General features: G+C 44.5%; 2 protein-coding genes across 2 annotated transcripts in view; one reads left to right on the top strand and one right to left on the bottom strand.

Moving 5' to 3' along the window:
* Angpt2 (angiopoietin 2) overlaps window positions 1-17,692 on the bottom strand; it is a 49,855-nt gene that overhangs the window by 13,658 nt on the left and 18,505 nt on the right. Inside the window, exons 2-4 of the mRNA XM_005366227.2 lie at window positions 9,911-10,066; window positions 6,574-6,695; window positions 2,123-2,355 (exon numbers count right to left, since the gene is read on the bottom strand). Of these exons, the coding sequence (XP_005366284.1) occupies window positions 2,123-2,355; window positions 6,574-6,695; window positions 9,911-10,066 (511 nt within the window). The remainder of the gene's footprint in view (window positions 1-2,122; window positions 2,356-6,573; window positions 6,696-9,910; window positions 10,067-17,692) is intronic.
* The window catches only part of Mcph1 (microcephalin 1), a 124,524-nt gene that overhangs the window by 102,201 nt on the left and 4,631 nt on the right, over window positions 1-17,692 (top strand). The window lies entirely within an intron of this gene.

Here is a 17,692-nt window from a genome sequence, read left to right as displayed (position 1 = left end):
CTGTGCCTTGTGTGGCTGTGGCAGTCAGAGGACAATCTGCTGGAGTCGGTTTTCCTTCCACCATGAGAGTCCTAGGATCTAACACAGGATTTTTGGTGGCAAGCACCTTTACCCAGTGAGCCACCTTGCCAGCTTCCCTCCCTGTTAAAGCCAACTATGTGTAATGTGGGTACTTCATAATGAGCTGTGATAAGCCACTCCTTAAAAAAAAAATCCCCTCTTGACTAGACTTGAGCAAACATTGTAAAAGAACAAAGGGAGGGTGCCCCTGAAACAGCAATTCCTCTACCACCAACCCCAGATCGCTTTCACTGATTGTCTCCCTGAAGTCAGAATGTACACACTGGCCATTCTTGGTGTGTCTGAGGCTAAGTCTTTAATCTTTTCTTAGAGTATGAAATGGAAGGCTGAAGAGAGGGCTCCAAGTTAGGTCAGAGTATTTGCTGAGCAAGCCTGAGAACCAAAATTCAGATCCTAGCACTCACATAATATCCCCAATGTGGCGGCACACACCTGTAACCCCAGTGCTTGGGGACAGGAGATGGAAGGATTTCTGTAGCTTGTTAGCCTAGCTCTGGTTCAGTGAGAGACTCTTGTCTCGAGAGAAGAAGGCAGAGATTGCTGAAGCAGGCCACTCAGCATCTTCTCCGGGCCTTTCCCTGCATGTACAGGAGCGCACACACATGTGCCCCCACAGGCACCACGTCCACACATACATCCAATATTGAATGTGCATACTTAGTGTCCTTTGGGGGTGCATAATAGCCTGCACATCTGTGGGAGCACAATGCCTATTTATCTCTGTGTTTAAATTCTTCAAGTCCAAACCTTGCAGGCTTATAAAATCCCTTTAGATTTTAATTCTGCCATAGTTGTTTCAACTTCCCGTTCTTTCTCCACCTGCCATTTCTACCTGCCAAGCACCAACTGAGGCAACGTCAGGAAACAAACCACAGTAGGAATAAAGTCAAATTCAGTTAGGAAAAAAAATCCCACAGAAAAACACTACAAAGATGAATGGTACGTCCCATCTTTAACTAATGACTGAAGATTTTCTTTACCTCCCTCCCCCACCCTCAGTAAGTAAAAGAATCTAACAAGTAAAAGTGGCAGGAAGAAAGCTAAATATGTTTAAAGGAATGGAAAGAGATAGGAGCTGGTGCTGCCACGATACCAACTGTACATCAATGACAGGGAACAGGGGGCTCTCACCTGTGTCTCTAGCCTTCCTATCGGCCCAGGGCAGTTTTCCCATTTGAAAGCCAAAGAAAGAAAGATTCGCTATAGCTTAATAGCTTGCCAGCCTCCTCCGGTTGATTGATGAGGGAGCTAACTCAAGATGAGAACCCTGCAGCCTTGAATCAGAACTGTTTTTGAGGGTTGAAGTGGTAGCTGTTGGTAAAGGCTTACTTTGCAGGTGTGGGGACTTGAGGTTGATCTCTAGAAACTCACATCCAAAACAAAGCCAGACATGGCCGCATACCTATAATCTCAGCGCTGGGGAGGGGGAGGGGGAAGAAATCCCTGCAGCTCCCTGCCTGGTGAGCCCTGCCTACTCTGTGCTCCAGGTTCCTTGTGGGAGACTGCCCCTAAAGACAAAATGAATGGCACCTGAGGAACAACACCAGAGGTCGACTTCCAACCTCTAGATCTGCAGTTCTCAACCTGTGGGTCACAACCTCTTTGAGGGTCAAACAGCCCCTAAATGGGAGTCACTTAAGATTATTGGGAAACACAGATATCTATATTATGAGTTGTGATAGTAGCAAAATTACAGTTATGAAGTAGCAACCAAAATAATTTTATGATTGGGGGTCACCACACCATGAGGAACTGTATTAAAGGGTCACAGCATCAGAAGGTTGAGAACCACTAGCTTAGACACGCGTGAATGCATGTGCCCACAAACATGCACACACATGAATATGCACACATGCACACATTCTGGAGTTAGTGTTTCATGATAATTAGTATAATGCATGCTCTCCTCATTCTTTGCCTCCTCTGTGCTTGGCCTCTGCTGAGAGTCTTGTACTACTGGATGAAACACCTAAGAGAGATCCTGTTGGAGTTTTGAGGGTCCGCTAACCATAAGTCATTGGGAGTAAGGAGGTCCACTCACAGTTCGGGGCTGACATCATGGTCAGCAGGCTGTTGACCGTCTCCATGAGGTCATGCTGCTGCTTCTGAAGGACTGAGTTGTTCACGGTGGCCGTCACCAGCTTCTTCTCCAGCTCATCAATGACTGAGCTCTGCTTGGACACGAGCACCTGGAGCTGATCCTTCTGCTCCTTCATGGACTGCAGCTGCACACTGTGCTTGTCCTCCATGGCCAGCACCTTCTTTTCTAGGAAGCTAACAGGAAAGGTGTTTGTAAGCACAGGGAGTCCCAGAGGCCTCGGGACCTTGCCAGACAAGCGCTTGGTAAGATCTCATCATTTCCAAAGCTAATAAATCTTTTTGTTTCTTGGACTTCTGCTTGGTTAAAATGCAATATAAAGTGGAGGGGTCTGGGGGCTAGAGATATGGTTCCATGGTTAGACACACTAGCAGCTCTTGTAGAAGATCTAGTTCTGTTCCCAGCAATCCCATGACTGCTCACAACTCATAACTCCAGTTTCTGAATGTGTATACTGGTAAGCATAGCTACCTTCCTTAATTCTAGTTCTATGGGATCTGATCCCCTCTCCTGACCTCCACAGGCACCAGGCATGCATGCTGTGCACATTCCTACATGCAAGCAAAAATCATATGCATAAAAATAAGAATCTTTAAAAAAAATTGTTTTAAGTTTAAAGGGAGATTTCTCACAGCCCCCCACAAATCTTTCAGATTGCCATAGTAAGGTAATTTAGGTGTATTGTGTACATGTGTGTATGTGTGTAAACCTGACAGAGTATACAGTCTTATCTGTGCAGGAATACACTGGGCCTCGGCACTAGACTATGTGTGTCAGTAACACTGTCTGCTACAAGCTCACAGGATGGTTATTATTTCAAGGCATGCTTGCACGGTGCTTTCCTTGAGAGCAGGGAGTTTGAATTAGACCTCAGGTCTTGTGTTTCCTTTTTCCTAAACTATTTCCAATCTAATATTAATCATAATAACAACACCTGCTCTCTCAGTACCATGTGGCAAGTATTCTACTATGACAAATATTGTACACAGTTAAATCCTGATGCTAGCTCGTGAGGTTCAGTGACCTAGTCAGTCGTGCATTTGTTCCCTGATCTGTAAACTGGGCTGATATCACCAACTGCAAGAGGCTGGTCCGAGGAGTAAGTGCATGTACAGGCATAAACAGGCTGGAGTTGACACTTAGGAAGTGTTATTACCAGTATCAACATTATCATCTAACGTCCAAGGAGTAACTGAACAAAAGTAAATTTCAACACAATAAATCATATGCCTACGGACACACCCAGGTGGCTGATGACACCAAACTCATGCAGATCTTCTTACTCTAAGCTCCCTTTCCCTTTGTAATCTTAATTTATAAAGATGCATTACCACTCATAGGTTCGGTTAAGAGTATACTGATTTTTAACTGGAACTTATTCCTGTAATATTAAACACAAGAGAATTCCAAGTGCATAGGATTATGTAAACGCTAGTGGTTCAAGATCATGAACTCCTTCCAGGAACAGACTCCTGCAGTAAAGGCTTGTGGTAACTGCTATGGTCAGTGAGGTGGACGGAAGATAGGAGAATCTAACTCCAAACCAGGGCCTTCTGTACCAGTGTAGAATCAGTGGCTATGTGCTTCATGGCAGAGCCCTTTACCTTCATGGCTACACAGCCCCAGAGTTAGTTTTAGAATAAAAGAGACGGATAAAATGAAGACCGCAAAGTAGTTTTAACTTCTGCCAGTGAATCTAAAGGTGTTGCTTTAGAGAGACATGTTGATCCTGATAAGTGTTTTTAGTTTTGCTTGAATCTATAAAGAAAGCAATTTTATTTAGAAGAAATTTTTGAAGATTGTTGAGAAGTCATTTGTGGGATGTGAAACATCACATATTTTTTCCCATCAAATTTTTTAAAATCTTAGGCTGGTCGGAACTGAAGACAGGAAACACCCATAGAGAGATCTGACGTCATCAAGGAAATTTCGTGATGTATTTGATGAGGAAACTTTATTATTCCATCCCATATTTGTAACAAAAGAGAAGACAGTTTGTGCAACTTGTAAGAGTCTTGTTCCTTCCGTGTGGTTTTCATTATTGATGGTCTTTGTTTTCATTTCTTTGTTTGTGTTTTTATGGGAAATCGACCCTTGTGTACCTGTCCCTGGGAAAGCAGCTCTGACACGGGCCCCTCAGGGAGATTTTTAGTGATGCAAGTTGTGGAGCGCTGTTGTGTGAGTCATAGAAACTTTTCACTTTGGTATATGTGTGTGGCAAGGTGCTTTTATTGAGAAACCTCGAGATTTAAATATAAACTCAAAAATTGATTTTAATTATTGAAAAGGCACATTATTTATTGACCCAGGTCAGTTAAACTGAGGGAAGTGTAAGGGCTTAAATTAGGGCTGGAAGGCAAGGGGTTGTTTAAGCAAGAATTACGAGAAGCCACAGCTACACTGGTTGGAAACACGTTCACTGTAGAGGAAAAAAAAAACCTTGGTTTATAAAGAACCTTGGTTTATAAAGAAATCTCACCAAATCCTGGAATGAATTTTAAAATATAGTCTAAGTTCCTATGTATTTCAAAGCAGTTCTCTGAGCAGCTGACTTTGTGTAATGAAGTTTTTTCCAACAGTGGATATAAAATAAGGGAAGGAGCAAGAGTCAGACCTGTCTAGGAAAAAGGCAAACATTGACAGTAAGTAGTTAACCCTTCATAGCCACAGCTTTGAATCTGTGGAGTCAAGCGCTCTGGGTTGGAATTATTGGGGGAGGGTGCTAAACTTGTACCCATGCTAAACTTGTACATCCCTTCTTTTTTATTACTCCCTAGATAATACAGCATCATTGTGAGCACAGTTGTCACACTATGCTAGGTATTATCTGTAAGCATCCTAGGAACAATTTAAACCATAGAGGAGGATTATGAAGGCTATGCCCCATCTTATATAAGGGACTTGTGTATCGATGGATGTGGTATCGGTGGAAGTAGATTATAGATCCAATCTCCTATGCATCCTGGATGATGGGAGAGTTTACAGAGAAGACACCGGGTGGCATTGTGAGCATATTGATTGATTTTGAAGCCTCGGGAAGAAGCAGTCATCAGTACCAGAGCATGTTCAACAAACTGAGCAGTGCTGCCTCTCTGAGAAGCAGGGTGCTTACAGAAAATCAGAGTCACCACCAGCATCCACAGGAGCCTTGCCAAGGGAAGCTAAGATTGCAGCATCACAAGTTCTCGTTTCTTACCATGCAATAGGGAAATTTCATATAAGAAAGAAAACTGTTCCAGTAAGGAAAAAACTCTTATTTGCTTTTCAAGCTCATAAATAAAAGATAGGGTCTACCTGGCTACTCAGAGAACAAGAATAATAACTGCAGCTTAGGTTTTCATTAACACTGAGGATGTGGTGAGCCCGTGTCCGTCCCATTCTGGATAAAGACTGAGATATGCTATTAGGACCACTTTCACACTCTCTCACGGTCTCAGCTGAAAACAAAGACGTGAGCACCACATGGACTGTAAAGCTACTCCCTGGTGGCCCCCAGTAGATGAAAACAGTTTACTCTTGTATAGATTATGTTGAGATTTTTAAATATTTATTTTAAATATTGGCACAATTATATTTCACATTACCTTTTTTTTTAACTTATCATAAGCTTTTGAACGTATTGACTGGTACATGTGAACGAGCAAGCAAGTGTGGAACAGTGGGCGCACGCCACTGTGGCATGGTGGAACTCCTTGGACAGTTTTGTGGAGCTGGTCCTCTCCTTCCACCTTTGTGGGGGGGGGGGTTGAACTCAGGTTGACAGGCTTGTCTGGCGTGCACTTTGTCCTGCTGAGCCTCCTCACTGGACCTCACCGTTGGTTTTAAAAAGAAAGTATTGCACACTGAAACAGATGCTCGCTTCCAGCTTTCCTGGTGTGCTTCATCTCACAAGAAACAAGGTCCCCAGCCGGCATAGCAGTGCATGCCTTTGATCCCAGCGCTAGGAAGGGACTAGCCTGGTCTCCATGCTAGGTTTCAGTCAAACTGTGATTACACAGTGAGAACCCCCAAAGGCCATGAAATGATTACATAGTGAGAAACTGTGATTACACAGTGAGAACCCCCAAAGGCCATGAAATGTAGTGAGGCTGATATTCAGCCCCACTAGTGTTTTGTGTAGATTAAACTGCATATGTTGAGGAAATTTTGAAAGATTCCTTCCAGAGTCTTAAAGGACCAGAATGAAAAACAAAATTCAAAACTAATCAAAATTGTTGGGTCAGTTCAGAAATTTTTTCTAAATTCTCCTTGCCTCCTATTCTCAGAGCCTCTGACCCATATATGTTCCAGGCAGAAATCCATCATCTGGGGGGAGCTAAGCTTATAGTCATGGGTAGTCTGTGTATCTGGAAAGGGTACAGTTCTGAATCTCAAGGATTTTATAGCACAAGTACCTGTTCTTATCTTGTAGTTTGTTTATTTCACTGGTCTGGTCCAAAATCTGCTTTTCCAATTTGTTAGTGGAAATAGAATGTTGGAGAAGCTGCAACTCGAGTCTTGTCGTCTGGTTTAATACCTGCATATAACAAAGAGAATTACCGCCTACCGTCTTGATTAGTACAATCTATGCCGTTTCTTGATTCAGAAACTGATCAGAAAGCATGTTACCCATTAACTCAGCTGTCTTGTTTTGACACTTGAGTTTCTCTTGTCCTATGCCATAAAACATGATCATATCTAAGTCTCCATTTCCATCTTCCTACTCTCCCCCAAACACAGCCACCACCAGACTTTTTTTTTAATAACCAACCAAGTCCATATGAGTTTGTGTGGGGCCATCTGGTGCAGCGCAGGAGATCTTCTAGTGCCCAAAGAAAAGAATATTCTCGCTTCCCCAGCAGCTGTTAACTGCCAGTACTAATAGCCTGGAGTACTCCTCCCCCACCCAGGCCTGGCATATTTTTTATGCCCATAAAGACTGAGGTGTCGTGGCACACACCTAACTGTGTTATCTATTAAGTCCTTTCATAGGAAACGAGTGACAGCTCTAGAAAGCAGCTAGAATCAAATCATATATTATGTTTCTCCTTCTGTAACCTTTTACTGCTTTATATAACATAGCAAATGGTGATATACCACTTTATAGATCAAAACTTATAAATGAATAAAAAATTACCTCAACCTAGCTAAATGTCTCAGCGAGGAAAGGCACTTGCCACCATGCCAGATGACTACACAGGATAGAGCAAACTCCTGCAGATTGTCCTTTGACACACACACACACACACACACACACACACACACACACCATGCATTAAATAAATCTAATAATTTTATTCTAAATAATTTTCCTCTGCTCAAAAATTTCTGGGAGTGGACAAAAGGACAGTCACATGCCTCCCTGTGTGGCAGTGGAAGCTCATTGCTAGCCTGCCGTCTCCCAGCTTATGCCCACTTGTTAAGCCTTTTCTTTCTTCTGTTCTATTTTTCTTGTTCCTATTTTAAAAGTCTTTCTGACCAATTAGAGAATAATGAAATCCCACTATCCAGTGGAAGCCAGCGATGGCCATTGTGTGGGCTCTTTGGTGCCTGGCTGCCTCCCAGCAGGAAGAATCAACTACTCACATCCTCGTGTGGTGTCACTCAGGATGTGATATCACCTGTTAATGGAAGTCTGAATCGTTGCCCAGCAACCAGGGACCTTGAACAAGAATCATTGTTTGTGGGGGTCCTTGTCACCAGCACAGCCCTGGCCTGTCTCATATGCAGGTGCCAGGCATGTCTGGTCCTTGTCAAGCCTGGCTGAGGTCATAGCAGAAGGCTCCTGGGAAGGAGCAGAGCACTGGCCTGTGGTCGCAATGCCATCAGCACAGCCTTGGCCTCTGTTTTCCCTCTACAGACATTCAGTACCCATTTATTCATTCAAGAATGACACAATTTGGTCTCCTCTTTAATCCATGAGAATTATGGAATGAGGACAGTTTTGGGGAGGCAGAGAGAGATGCCAGTAGAACCTGCTTGATACAGGAATGACACATGTATGTGTAAAAGGGGAGTATATATGTAGAGACGCGCACATGGCATGGCACGTGTGTGGTGGTCAGAGTACACCATTCGGACTTGGTTCTCTCCTTCTGCCTTATTGAGCCAGGGTTCATCTTGCTTCTGCTGTGATGTGTGCGAAAGGCTAGTCAACCCACATCATCTAGGGAGCTCTTTCCTGCGTCCCTTTGTGCTTTAGGAGCACTGACCTTATGGATGAGCACCACCTCATCAACTGGGGTGTTCATGCTTATGTAGCAAGTACCTTTACCTCTGAAACATATCACCGACCATCACGTCAGCTTTCCAAAGGGTCGAATAGTTCAACAGATCTCACGGTTCTGAGTTAGCATGTTGTCCAGGTCAGGTAATGGCTGTAAGATCTCAGACCTCCAGCTACGTATGGTTGTCTAATATCCCCAGTCTAGAAGAGTTGTGCATCTAACCAGAAATATTTGTATTTTATGGAACCTATTCCATACTCCCATCCGTCAGTGCCCAACAGTGCTGTCAACTGGACAGAGAACCTAAGTCAGCCTCTCCGTGTCCTTCCTGGGGCTCGCCCGCATTGATGTGTTTATTTGGACTCTGCAGCTGTTTTCTCTCCGTTCCTGGCCTGTTTTCCTGTTAGCCTCAGTCATAGGATGTCTAACTTCGTAGTGGCATTTTTTAAATCCTGTGATCTTACACCAGATGTCACAAAGGTTTGCATAGTTGTTCTGTGTCCTAACTTTATTTTTTGTTGTAGCAGAAAAAAGAACACAAGAAATGCTCTGCTGTGATTAAGGATGTTTTGGAAGAGCCTGGCATCCCCCAGACTTACTGTCAAAAGCTGCAGAATATGACTTAACCAATACTGTTATTTTATCAATTGGGTTTTTAAAAAGATGCACTGTTTCTTTTTAAACTACTATATCTCGTCATGTTAGCACGTATTAACAAGGAGGATTAAATCTGTAATTGTAATCTGTGGAAAATGTGTGTTCCTTACATTGTTCCTGAATGCCTGATATTGTTGAAGGATGATAACCAAATAATTCCTTACTCTGTTTTTTATATTTATGGTTGTGAGCCCAGCCTTTAATGGCTGAGCCATCTCTCCAGCCCCCTTACTCTGATTTTTATAGAAGTTTTTGATCTTCTGTTTTCTCTATGAAAACATTTTTTAGAGAGACTCTGAAAGACAATTATCACTATATCTCGGGGCGTGAGAGGCTAGTGGTTACTCTCCTGTGAGTCATGCTGTCTTGTGCTGAGGTCTAGCCGTTGGTCCTCTTACTTACAGCAGCAGGTGGCATACTAAATATGGGGGTGGTTTACAGTGAGGCCCTCTGTTGATTTTTTAAAGGATTCTTATAGCTCAGAACATGATGATACACACTTGGTTAACAGTTATCTCAACTCTAGGGTTAGATTTAAGAGCAAGGTTTTCAGCTGTCTGCTTCATGGCTTCTGTTTCTCAAATATACAAAGCAGAAGAACTTGGAAATGAAAAATAATATCTAGAGTGTAGAAGAGCGAAGGAACATTTATATTAGCATATTAAGCTGTGCATATTGCTAGGGGGCCCCATAGGATAAATTAAATTTAGCCCCAGTTTCTAACTGTAACTATTCCTTATTCCTCAGCTCTGAAGCCACTACCTTCCTCCACAGCCAGTGTCTGTACCTTTCCACTATTCCGCTGCACAGCCAGCCACAGGCACGTGGTCTGCTGGCTGCTGCACCAGGGGGTTTGTCTGTCACTTACTTGGGCTTCCACATCAGTCAGTTTCCGAGTTTGAGCCGCTGTCTGATTCAGCAGGCTGGTTCCGATCTCTATCATGACAGCAGTCTGGTTCTGCACCACGTTCTGTTGGATCTCCACCATCTCCTTCTTCATGTTGTCCTGAATGTAGTTCTCCAGCTAGGAAGGAGCATGGGATGGACAGACAGTCATTAGTTAAGCGGCTAGAATCCTGGTTCCTAAGTATTTGTCCCTTGCCTCTTGTCTAAAACACTGTATTTAGGGTGATGGGGAGACTCAGCAGCCAGGACTCTAGCTCTGCTGCTTAGCACTTGGCCCTTTGAACATCTACTTCCTTGTATGTAAATTAGCATCTCCAATGGCTCAGTTGAGCACCTCAAAAATAAGGCTGTGCTCCTACGTCATCATGTGTGTGTTTCTCGGCGCTCAAAAATTCATTTTCCTTTTTAAAATGGCAATCTGATGATGAGAACTATTAATTGACCCAATCTATAGCTAAAGGACAAAAATTATTTTTTATTCTTTTTGTACAAAGAAGAGTGTTTTTCTGCTAAACTGAGTATGAAAGCGGAGTCTAGCGCCTGTCTTTAAATCTGAAGGTCTCTACGGAGGGTCATTGGGCCAGTCATCAAACCTCTTCCAAACACATTGACCAGCGATGATCCACTTCTGCCTTGAAGGGTAAGAAAGTAGTTCGGGAGGAGTAGAGTTCTCCTCTGAGTTTCAAGGGCGTCCTTGTTGGCCAGACTCATGTCGTGGGTCCTGGTGGGTGCTGTGCGGTCCATGGATTTGCACTCTTAACTCTATGCTGTTCCCACTGTGTCTTTGCTCTTGGCACTGCCCTGTCCATCGATCTCCCACCTTCCACACAAGCTTTCTGAATAGCTAGCAGGCATTCCTTGCTGTTCCTCGATTGTTGAGCAGATTGACTCCATCAGTGTGACATGGCCTAAAGCTCTCTGGTCATCCATGAAAGTGTGAAGACGATGCCTCCATCACGACATGGAGGTAAAATGCTGTAAAACTCCAGTAGCTGTGGGTATAGTATCCTTCTTAATGCACTGCTTACAGATTGTGTGGGCAGCACTTGGCATGTATGAGCCTACATCACAGCCAGCTCATCCAAAACTGGCCTCCATGTTTAGTTCTTCCTCTCCACACCCAGAAAAGACAACATTTGCAGGGATATGTTCTGGGAGTCAGGAACTAGGAAGATGTCCTGAACCCGAATGTAGATCTATGCTCAGAACCACAGTCTACAAGCCTACTGCAAATGAGGATCTTGACTTCCCATTTTTCACTCTGAAACACGAAACTAGAGAGGGAAAATGAACCCCTAATGCCTCCCTCCCCTTTTTCTGGGTAAAATGTGCTTGAAAATGTCAGAGACAGGAGAAGGTCGTCTGTGAAGGGAACATTTAAATTTAAAATTAGACTAGGAACTTTTTAAAAAAGGCTTAATTATTAGAAATAAAATTTCCTTATTTTGTTACTATATCTTTTTCTAAGCTTGAAGACAAGCAATTCTGAAAGGTCAGCAATCCAGGAAGAGGCAGGGGAGGACAACACAGCCATGTACATGGAGATGCTGTGTGTAATCACAGCCATGTGCATGGATACACTGCATGTAATCACAGCCATGTGTATGGAGATGCTGTGTGTAATCACAGCCATGTGCATGGATATGGATACACTGCATGTAATCACAGCCATGTGCATGGACACACTGCATGTAATCACAGCCATGTGCATGGACATACTGCATATAATCACAGCCATGTGCATGGAGATGCTGTGTGTAATCACAGCCGTGTGCATGGATACACGCATGTAATCACAGCCATGTACAAGGATACGCTGCAGTACTGCTTTTAAATCAATTAAATGCAGTTTCTTTCGGGGCCAGTGCCTTGAAATTGCAGGGTGGGGAACATGGCCCACCAACGGTAACATCTAGTGGCCAGTTTTACTGAAAGTAAAGTTCTGAGAAGCCGTGAGCTGCTTGAGAAAGAGGACATTAACTCTTCAGAAGCAGCCCGGCAGTAGCAAGGCCTGTTGGGACTGCGAATGTCTGTTCATCTCTGGCCACATCTCAGCACTCTTTACTATTTCTGCGAGCTCAGAATGACCCAGCTGAGAGCCAGCACTTGCAAGCACAATGTTAACTCATCCCCATAGCCCCTGCACGTTCCAGCCTTTTAACACCCAGCAGTGGTATAGCTCCAAATTAGCTTGAGCCTACTTTCCTATTCAGGGTTTCAGAGTGTTTACAAACAGACTGCCTCACTAGGATCGCAGCTGCTTTGGTCAACAAGAAAACTAGAATTGGGCAACAGGTATTGTTTGGTGGTGAAGTGCTTGGCCAGCATATACAAGGCCCTAAGTGCCATCCCCAGCACCATGAAGAAGAAAAAGAAAGCCCGGAATCAAAGATTATCATTATCAGCCATGTCTCCCAAGAGTGTCATGACTGAAGAGTCTGCTTTTCCTCTCCAAAGACTTATACTGATTTTTGAGACAGGAAGACTATGGTTGTTTATACAATAATGTGAAGACAGCCATTTCCAAACGAAGGTCTCCTTCATACAGTAGCCATTCTACAAATCATGGCATCTCAGAGAACCTAAGACTAACTCTAGACTTGAAACTCCCAGCTGACCCACAGAGACAGATAGACCTTGAAACTGTCCTGTCTCCAGACATAATGTAAATTCATTCTTTTCTAATTGACCAGCCGGGGTCTCTTTCAGGTCAGGGTTTCTTATTGTGTTTAATTCCTGATAGCAGAAATCTGCTTAGCGAAGCCCATTCTGCCATAAGAAGTCAGCCTGAGGGAAGACAGGGTAAATAGAGCTGTTCTCCCTTGGGCTCCCTTTTATGTCACCCACATTTAGTGGTGGTTAGCAACAACAGCTCCAGGAGCCTCCTTGAGCCTCCCCTGGAGGGGCATGGTTCTTATTTCTTGCACACAGTTTCATATACCCACTCTTCACATGGACCGTTGATATCAGCGTCCTGTGGTCATGCCCTGACGGTGGTCTGTAGGCACAAGTGTATGGAAAGATACCTGTATACCTGTGAGAGGTTTACTCTGTGTTGGGGTGTTCACTTCTAATGGTTGAAGCACCTCTAGGATACTGAACCCTTACTGTTCCTGTGCTCAGAATGCAGAGGATCTCTGGGTCTAACACTATAATGTGTCGTGATTCTGTAGTTGGCAAACATTGTTGCTTAATGTTGGATATACACCTAATGCAATGCCTAAAGTCTGGCAACAAATCAAAGCTCGGCTGTCCTAATAAAATACATTTACACACACACACACACACACACACACACACACACGTGTATAATGTCAAATGTGTTCTAAGGTTTAATTGCCCCCTTAGCCTTTTGAATGATGAGATTTGACAGGAAAAGTATGTCTATTTGTGAGACAGCCATGCAGATTGATTATACATTAAACTCTCTCTGACCAACCTCACTATTTTTTAGACTGAAAGGAAAGTCATCTTGCACTTTGCAAGTGCAAGGAGAAAGGAAAACACATATATTGTGCAGGAATTGCCTGCAGCATAGGGGTGTGATGTTGTCCCCTTGACAACAGCATCTCCTTGTTGAAGGTGCTAGTAGATGGTGCTAGTAGATGGTGCGCAGAACTGAGTGGCCCCATCACCTTTCACTAATGAGTTTCTGTCCTGGGAAATTAAAATTAACTTGATGTTTCTTTGGACATATCGCCTTACTTGATAAACAAAATGCTGTAACTGTTCTGACAGATGGGACAGAGGAAGGGAAGGAGATTCTTTTCTTTGCCCTTGTTTGTTGTGTAACAGGCCTGGCCTTGAACTTGTGAACCTCCTGTCTGCCTACCAAGTGCTTAGATTACTGGGGAACCCTGCCATACCAAATCTTTTCCGTCTCCATCCCCACCTTTTCCTCTGGACCCTAAGGCAGTCCTTGCCTTCTCTTCCACCACCCTGTCTTCAGAGTAAGGGAAACCAAATATAAATTTGATCTCTCTGTGACTTGTCTTGTTCCCTGACTTTGTCTGGAAATGAATCTCCATTCTTTCCCGTGGTGATGTCCAGTACTGACATCCTCTAATTTCTTTGACCTCTGTATTAGTCTGGCTTTGTTATAAGACAGAAGCCCAGAGGGTGGCTTCCCTGGCAAGGAAAGAGGTTAATTGGGCTCAGTGCAGTGGGCCTGTGGCAGAGTCTTGCCTAGCATGTGCAAGGACCTGGGCTCAATTAGCTCACATGGGAAAGTCAAAGTCTAAAGAGCACGATGGACAGCTTCCTTGGCAACATGACGTCACAGGTCATCACTGCAGGAGCCCATGTGGAAGGGAAAGATCAAAGAGTGAGACAGAAACCAGAAAGACCAGGAGGGGACAGTCTTGCTCCTTCATAACAACACTCCTGGAAGACCTAACCAGGGTCCCAGGAGAGCTACTTTAATCCCTTCCGGGTGCAGTGCCCCCCAGTGACCTATGGCTAGACTCCCAGATGATAGGTCCCACCATCCCCAAATCTGTGACACTGGGTACAAAGCTTGCTCCACACAAACCACCGGGAGAGTGCAAATGGAAAGCAGAGCAGTCTCAGCTTTGGGAGCATATGGCCCTCCTGTTGTGCCTGTTTGCACAGAATATTAGAGTAGCGATAAAGACACATTCGGAAAGCCAGTCCTCTGGTCGAGAGAATGGGATCTCTGGCCTGGGTGGTGACCTGACAGTGCCGCTGGGCCAGGACAATCACCTGGCCAAAGGACTACTCCTAGGAAGGCAGGCTCACTGTAAGCCATTCTAAAGAGAGAGGCGGAATAATTATCCCTTTAATGAGATACTGTGTTGTCTGCCCCAGAGTTCCCATCCCTAACTCAGTCTGAGAGAGTGCAGCATGCCGTGCACCTTCAGAAGCCTGCCGAGTTTTCTGAATTCCTCAGAAAATAGTGCCCTGTCCTGTTCTGTGCGCGAGTCATGTTTCCCCCAACACTCTGGGCGTCCTTAATCTTTACCTGCCCTAGGAGGGGGGAGTAGTGCTTTTAGACTCTAATAAATTGGCTTTAAGCTTCCATTTGAGTCCATTCTTAAATTCTTAAGAAGACTTAAGAAGGGACCCCCATTTCCCCTGATGAGGCTAATCAAGACCTTCCAGCTCTTTTGTCCCTTGAGCCCTTCCCTCCTGTGTTCATACTCTCGCACTCTGTGCTCCTGAAGCATGGACACATTCTGATTTAAAAAGAACAAGTGCTGTTTAATTTATTTTTAAATCCACCACTGGAAGTGAATGTCCATGTTCATTTTGGAAACTAAATGTCTGTAACCATTTCCATATACACCCTTAGAAACAACAGCCCAAACATTTGCTCTTACAATGAGGCTGAAATTTCAAGTGCAAGATTACTAAGTCCAGGGATGCCGTGTGGGGATGGCTTTTGACCTAATGTTCTCTAGTCTTTGTCATGGGGAAACTCTGAGGCATCTTTTGAGGTCTCCAGACACAAAAGTGGCGTTCCTGGGCCCTCCCCCTCCTTACGGTACCGCTTTGTTGGTTTTGGTTTTCAAGTCTCTAGCTTTTGCTGCCTAAGCATCTGTGTTCTCAGCAGTGTTGCTAAGGGATGCTGAGATTAAAGGGGAAGGGACAGGAGGCTCGTGCTTCAGAGAAGTCTTTGTCTTTCTAGGATATATGTGGGAGGCCCATAGACGTATTCACCACAGGTCATGTTCAGATGCCCCTTCTTGATTATCATGTTTGTACACCATCTTCTTTTATATGACCTAGGGACACCCACATCAGAGCAAATAGCCCACTTCTGCTCTCCAGATCTGCTTCTTTTCATAGTCAGTGAAAGGTAGCTTAATCCAGAGGGGGACAGAGGCCAGACCTCTGGCCTTAGCTCCCAGGTGGTTGGCACATAGGACATCTCTTAAACAGCAGTCTGTCTTCCATTTTCCATGGCCATGGGACCACAGCCTCTGTAAGATTTTCCCAGGATACTCTAATACTACTTTTTTTTCTCATTGGTTAATCTGAGTGACTTTCTGTTATCTGTTATGTGTTATCTTCAGACATGCTTCTCTTTCTACCTTCATCATCATGAAGAGACGAAATAACATCCTGGTGATCCCATCACAAAGTCATAGGTGGGAATTGCAGGCCTTGGCTGGCAGCCTTGTCTCTAACTCCTGAGATGACACATCTCCACTGAATCTGTGTTCCTGCACAGTGCACTGTCAAATGACACCTGGCTTGTTCTTAGCTTTTTGAGACTGTACTTTTTTCTGTGTTGTTGGGGTGCCTTTGCTTGTACCCCTTTGCTGCTGTGTCTACCCTACTGTCTGTCATTGCTTCAGATCTGACTTTTTCCCTCAGCAGCTACCACTCTGAATGTATGAAGGTTTAATAAAACTTTGTAGAGCAGAATGGACATTTTATTTAGCATAGGATATCTTACTTTATAAAAGCGTCATCTAGAGAGCTGTTGAGGTGTACGTGTCTATCTAATACCTGTTAGAGCACAGGCCCATTCCACCTTACAGAGCCTGTACATCAAGGGAGCCTCCAAGACCAGATGTCCATATGCGAAGTGGAGCAGCATAGCACTCTGCTGCAGAATGCTTTTTATATCCTTTTTTTTTTTTTTAAATCTCAGTGGATTCTCACATTCTTAGCTTGGGTTTCCCCAGGATCAGAGCCTGAGATCCAGGCCGGCAAGCAGGAAGTCTATTTAGGGAGTAGTCCCAGAGAGTGGCCGTGGAGGGTGGTTGAGGAAGGCAGCAGAGAGGGACAGCCAATTTAAACATGAGGATTCTGTTGGCCCACTACACTGGTCACTGGTGAGATTCCCCAGAAGACCTGGGGAAGCCTGAGAACCGTCCTTCAGTGAGCACTGCGGTAGACGCCCATCTGTGTGCTGTCGTCCAAAATCTCCCACTGCGTTCACACCAGGTGTTGTCAACCAGGGGTCTGGAGGAGGGTCCCCCTCAGGGCCAGTCTCTGGGAACAGCCCCAAGGGTTGAAAGTGGGCACCACAAGTGTGCCCTGTGATGGCAGGCTGCTTCTATTGGGACTCTTTAATAAGGGGGAATTGAGGCTGAGAAACCTTAAATGTTTCTTTCTGTGTCCCCCAGACCAGGATCTGCGCGATGACAGAGCAGTCTGGGTGGGGTGGGGTTTTGAGCTGTGTCAAATGTGGCCTTTGATTATAAGCTCCAAGCCAGCAATTTGTGTGGTGGCTGTGGGAGAGCAGCAGCAAATCTGAAAATGACCCATCGGAGAGGGCGAGAATGCAGACCGGAAATGCCAGCTGAAATCCCTACAAGAGGACAGCAGGCATGACCTCGCCTAAGCTGGAGCAGCCCAAGTATGGAGAAGAAATTCCTTTTTAACCTCAGCAAATAAGTTGTATCCAGGAGATTCCACGGTCTTCTGCCTTATATCTGCTAGGGAAGTTAACTACTTCATCGTTCTGCTTATTAAAGGTGAGGTGAGCCTGGGAGTGCAGGTGATCTTAAAAAAAATCTCACAATCTGCCCTGCTGTGTGCTGCCACTATGGACAGATGCCAACCAAGCCCTCTGCTTCTTTATTTCCTCTTTGTAGAAGCAATTCAAAGATGCAAAGGCATTCAGTGGAGAGAAGTCTGAACTGCTAAAAAGTAGACAGGGTTAGCTTGCATGAAGACTCAGTAGTGCACCTGCCATCAATGTGCACCTGCCATCCTTTATGTATGGTGAAGTGCACCTGCCGTCCTTTACCTATGGTGATGTGCACCTGCC

Source organism: Microtus ochrogaster, unplaced genomic scaffold (genome assembly GCF_000317375.1).
Source record: "Microtus ochrogaster isolate Prairie Vole_2 unplaced genomic scaffold, MicOch1.0 UNK7, whole genome shotgun sequence".
NCBI classification, from domain to species: Eukaryota; Metazoa; Chordata; class Mammalia; order Rodentia; family Cricetidae; genus Microtus; species Microtus ochrogaster.
Note: the sequence above shows the minus strand (reverse complement) of the source record. Positions and strands in the feature narration are given on the sequence as shown.